This window comes from Jatropha curcas, chromosome 4 (assembly GCF_041381405.1).
Source record: "Jatropha curcas cultivar XTBG-Jc1 chromosome 4, XTBG_Jcur_1.0, whole genome shotgun sequence".
Classification (NCBI taxonomy): domain Eukaryota; kingdom Viridiplantae; phylum Streptophyta; class Magnoliopsida; order Malpighiales; family Euphorbiaceae; genus Jatropha; species Jatropha curcas.
In genome coordinates, this window is record NC_143154.1 from 6,497,381 (window position 1) to 6,502,231 (window position 4,851).

The 4,851-nt window shown below is 31.1% G+C and overlaps 1 protein-coding gene across 2 annotated transcripts; it reads left to right on the forward strand.

Annotated features, from left to right (window-relative positions):
- Positions 1-1,696: 1,696 nt before the first annotated feature.
- LOC105637321 (uncharacterized) lies at positions 1,697-4,163 on the forward strand. 2 transcript variants are annotated; one of them, XM_037640821.2, is made up of 3 exons: positions 1,697-1,989; positions 3,330-3,391; positions 3,648-4,163. In XM_037640821.2, the coding sequence occupies exons 1-3, from the start codon at positions 1,853-1,855 to the stop codon at positions 4,004-4,006; spliced, it is 558 nt and encodes a 185-aa protein (XP_037496749.1). In that variant the 5' UTR covers positions 1,697-1,852; the 3' UTR covers positions 4,007-4,163. The 2 variants fall into 2 exon arrangements, with proteins under 2 accessions (XP_037496749.1, XP_012076144.1); XM_012220754.4 differs by having other exon boundaries at positions 1,699-1,989; positions 3,606-4,163.
- The last annotated feature ends 688 nt before the right edge of the window (positions 4,164-4,851 follow it).

Here is a 4,851-nt window from a genome sequence, read left to right on the forward strand (position 1 = left end):
AGAAAGCTCGAAATTTGAGAGGAAAGGCTTCAGAAATCGCAAAAATGAGTAGAATGAAGTTTGGTACGCACAAGAGGGTATTTATCGGGGTTGTTTGGCCTGGGACTACGTGACAGCTACCCATTGGAGGTGCAACAGTCGCAAGCCTCTGTGCAACCACCACACCAGGTCATGCACCGTAAAAAAACTGGCATTTATGACGGAGTTTACCAACGGAAACTCTCTATAGGTAAATACTGATGGAATACCGCAAGACCATGACCAAAATATCCTTACAAAATTGAGAAAATAAATACCGACGAAACAACTTTTGTCTGCAAATATTCGCGCGAAGGTTAAGCGGGAGTTTTAACAAAGAAATAATGATCTAATTACTGATTGAAGATTTTGCGGGATAACCATTATGCGGCGCGTAAATTTTACTAATCGCTTTTGCGGTTGGTATATTTATTGACAGAATTAATGACGTAATACCGATAGAAGTTGAGTTAGCTCTCAGAAATTCAGTGTGGAAAATTAATTATACATTACCAATAGTTTAGAGGTACAAGTCGATAACACTTATTTATCCACGAAATTAAATATTTACAGACGGATAGTTCCCTCGGTAAACTTTAAGACATTAATCATCTCATTTTTTTTCTTCCAGCAGTTTCTTTTTTTTCCCACTTTGTCCCTTTGCAATCACGCTCTCAGCCCCATCTCTACCACAATCTAAGATTCTCACACATAAAGAAAAATAAAAAAAGAGTTTTACAAAAAAAAGCCCACAATCTTTTATATATATATATATATAAATACTATATTACGAAATATTTGTCATATTTATATATTTAACGAATAATAAATTATTTTTTAATTTTTATTTTTTGTATATGCCAAAAGTGATATGATGGTTTTCATTCCAATAATAAATTAAAGATAATATAATCAATTCATTTAATAATGTATTGTAAATTAAATAAATTTAATGAGTTTATTAAAGAGTGTGAAATATCTAAATATAATAAAAATAATAATAATAAAATAAAGCAAAGTCGATTATTTATTCATTTATAACAAAATATAGAATTGTTCAGTTGATTTTAGAAAACAGAGTTCTAGGTTTAAGCCTTCAGTAATAAATTACTCTTTTCGTTCCAAAATATAAAACGTTTTAAAATAATTATTTTGTATCAAAATAGAAATTTTAAATATTTTTAAAGAGTAATGAATAATATCTTTATAATATTATTCTTATTTATATTAGATATAATAACTGTTTTCTCAAATTATTTTTGATTTTTGAAATAAAGGACATACTCTTAATTTTTTATAATTTAAGAGAATTAATTATTTTTTTAATTTTTATAAAAAATAGAACTTATCTTTTGGATGTATACATTAAAAGAAACTACTACTATAAGAAAATATTTACCTAGACTGAATTTATGGCGTACTTATAGATTAAAAAAATTCTTATTGTATTTGTCACCATATGCTTAGAAAAAAAAAATCGAAATACATTTTAAAAAATTTTTAATTTTATTTATTTAGTGCATAGGTAAGTCAAATGGATCCATCTAGTTAAGTTTTTCCCGCTGCTGTAATGGACACGTGCCTTAAACCAGCGAGAATCGTCCCCTACTACAGCCACGTAACCTTCCTCGCCGCCACGTTTCGGCGCCCAAACCTTTTCTCCGCCATAGCCTCTCTCCTTCCTATCTTTTTTTGGGTTACATTTCTCCTTCCTTTCTTTAATGAACAAAGTTGTAGTATCTTTGGGAATTATGCTAACTGCTGCTTGATTTTCTTTTTTTTTCCGCAATATATTAAATATATATATACGTATTGTTAATTATTCACTGGAGAGATGGTAAATAGAGCGGTGACGATGATAGCAGCGGCTGTGGTGTTATGGGAGGCGGCGGTGATGGTGGATGTCTGTTGGTGTTCGAACAACGAGAATATGATGGAGAATGCAAAGAAGACAGTGAATGATGCCAATGAGTAATCATCATCTCTTCCTCACCTTTGTCCTCGTGTTATTTTATATCTTTATATTTAGAAAATTCTTTAAAGGAAATAAACTAGCAGTATTTCAGACTATATATACATACTAGTCACCAACGCCATCTGTGTTGTGTTTGGGAGGAAACAATGAAAGGAAAGTGATATTAATAAAAAAAAAAAAGGGAAAACGTTAATAAATTAAAGATGCTAATATTGAAGTGATGATAATGACTAATTGGAGGTTCGAGCCTTCTAAGACATAGAGGATTATTTGTTTCTAGTTTTCAGATATGTTTGCACTTTTGAGTTGGAACATCTAATTAGTTCGAGTTTTATAATATGTTTTGCCATTAGTATGTGCAGGAAACTAGCAAACCAGGTAATGGAAGAGGACACTGAGCATGGAACATGTTTATGGATTTTCATACGAAATTCTAATCACTTGTGCTCTTTTAAGTCTATTCTTTCCTTTTTCAAAGGAAAGTTGCTATGTGAAATAAATAGAGCATTACTATATAGAAAAATGAAGACAGTAGCTATTTTTTAGTTTCTTTTTTATGGAAAATGTTTACTTACATTGGATTTATATCTATATAGACTCAGTTAATAGTTGATTGTTATTAAAAAATTGTCGCTCTTTTGTCTCTTACTTTCCCTTGTGAACAGACTTGTGTCTTCTTTGTACCAATTGTCGTTATTGTATATCTGATGTAGGTAAGTGTTAACCTAAGATTACGAGTTTATGTAATTCCTATTATTTGGCAATATCAATAAAGTTTTCTCTATTTTCCTAGCTCTTGGATTAAATAAGTCACAACCTTACAGCCGCAGTGGTTTTCTGTATCAAGATATATGAATAGCATGCTATAATTACATGTGTCAAGGAAGGTGCAAGTAATTTAAGCTTTTAAGTTTGTGAGAATGGGAGCAACAGTGAGTACTAACATTATTTGTATCTTCATATGTCAATTGCTGGGAGAAGTGGGTTTTATGGCTCTGTCCATAGAAAAGCAAACGTGTTTATCATATTAAGACTTAAGTTTGCTTCATCTAGTAAACCAGATCGTTATATATATTTTTGTAAAGTGGAATGGGATGAAATAGATTGCAATTCAATAGAACAACGTGTTCTGTTACAATTTTTGAGCTTGCACTTGTATCTCAATTTTTGTTCGGTGAAGCAACCTTACTATATTGATCAAAATTATAGGTAGTTCATTATTATCCTTTTTTTTTTTTTTTTTTTTTTTTCTTTTATCTGCATAGCTTGCCTTAAATTTGGAAGTATTCTACTCGTCTCAAAGTTTTGACTAATAATGTTGCATTAATACTGACAGGGCTTATGGATTGAAACAGGGGCACGCAAGAGAAGTAGAGACAATGGACCCTGCCGTATCCGGTATTTAATTCATCGTATTTGTTCATGTTCGACCCAAATTTAGTTATATCATTTTGAACAAGTGTTTTCTTTTTGCGGCTTGTTTTCATTCTAGTTTTTCTATAAGCACATGATAAAATTAACGTTTAACGTTTAAGTAGATTAAAAATTAGACATCCAATCCGCAATCGCAACAGCCATATAATATAAAGGACTTCTTTATTTTTCTTTGAAGGGAAGTCAGATGATGTCAATAACATCATGGCTTTATATATAGACTCGGATTGGGCTAGTGATGTTAAAGATGCTATGGCAAGAGGAATGGAGTATGGAAGAACCAGAATTAGTAATGCTAATGAAGAAGAAGCCAAACGAGAAACAGAGACGCTTGAAAATATTCCTGTACAGAACGGAGGTGATGCCATAGAGGCTTTAGAAGGACCGATGGGATATGGATCATGCGACGAGATGGATGACTTTTATCAATCTATAAATAAAGTCGGGGAGGCATATAGGTCATCCAAAGAGACAATGTCTGGTGAGGCAAAAGCTAAGTACGAATCCGCCAAGGAGAGGATGTCTAAGGCCACTGGTGCTGTTGGAGACGAGATGAGAAAAGAAGCAGCAGAGGTTTGAGTATAACTACCACTTTTTACATACTATCTTCATATGAGTCCTTGTTATCGGTCTAGTTTCTTATTTAATTTTTTTTAACAAGTACTATTTGAATTGTGTGCGTGTGTGTATGTCAATTACAATTTTCAAGTACAATATCAGCTGGTGCTTTTCTCAATTTATTTGCTCTAATATACATATATATGCAGAGTAAATCCATATAGATATGCATTCTAGTGCATATTAGATTGTTTTTTTCAAGTTATCGGTCAAATAAGCGCGCAGACATGATTCAACATATGTTACAGTCATGATTCAACATATGCTTACACTTAATGAATTTGGCTTTTGAAGCGTGAATTAATGCATGAGATTTGGCGGGTGAATTAATCAAATTATGGGTCAAATCAAATTTTGTTTTTTTCTTTGTAGGTTTACCTTTAAAAAACCTCTTTTAGTTTGTTTGTTTCACGCCACAAACAAACAAAAACCTAATTTTTGTTTGCAAATCTTCAAATTCTTGTTTATTATCTCTACCTTTTTCTTGTTCATTATGTTACTTAAAAATATATTACATTTTTTTTATTTGTTTAGAAGAGAATAATTGATTGGTACATTGAGGATTAATAGCTTAATAATAAATCAATAATATTAGTTGCTATGAGTTTCAATCTTAGAATTTATTGTAATTTGTAATTATTATATTCTATGAAATGTATATAACCTATAAAATACAATTTTTCTCAAATATACATACATATATATAAATTGAAAAAGTTTTAATTACTTGCTTAGCCTGTAAGTATTAGTTAATAGGCTAGTAATTTTCTCGTCTTGCTAATTGTTATGTAATTCAATCTCTCAGT

What these genes read in the sequence shown, in the direction of transcription:
- LOC105637321 (XM_012220754.4), top strand. Translation starts at nt 1,853, where the DNA reads ATGGTAAATAGAGCGGTGACGATGATAGCAGCGGCTGTGGTGTTATGG. An exon ending in ACAGTGAATGATGCCAATGA is followed by an intron (nt 1,990 to 3,329) that starts GTAATCATCATC and finishes TAATACTGACAG; the next exon opens with GGCTTATGGATTGAAACAGG. An exon ending in AATGGACCCTGCCGTATCCG is followed by an intron (nt 3,392 to 3,605) that starts GTATTTAATTCA and finishes TTTTCTTTGAAG; the next exon opens with GGAAGTCAGATGATGTCAAT.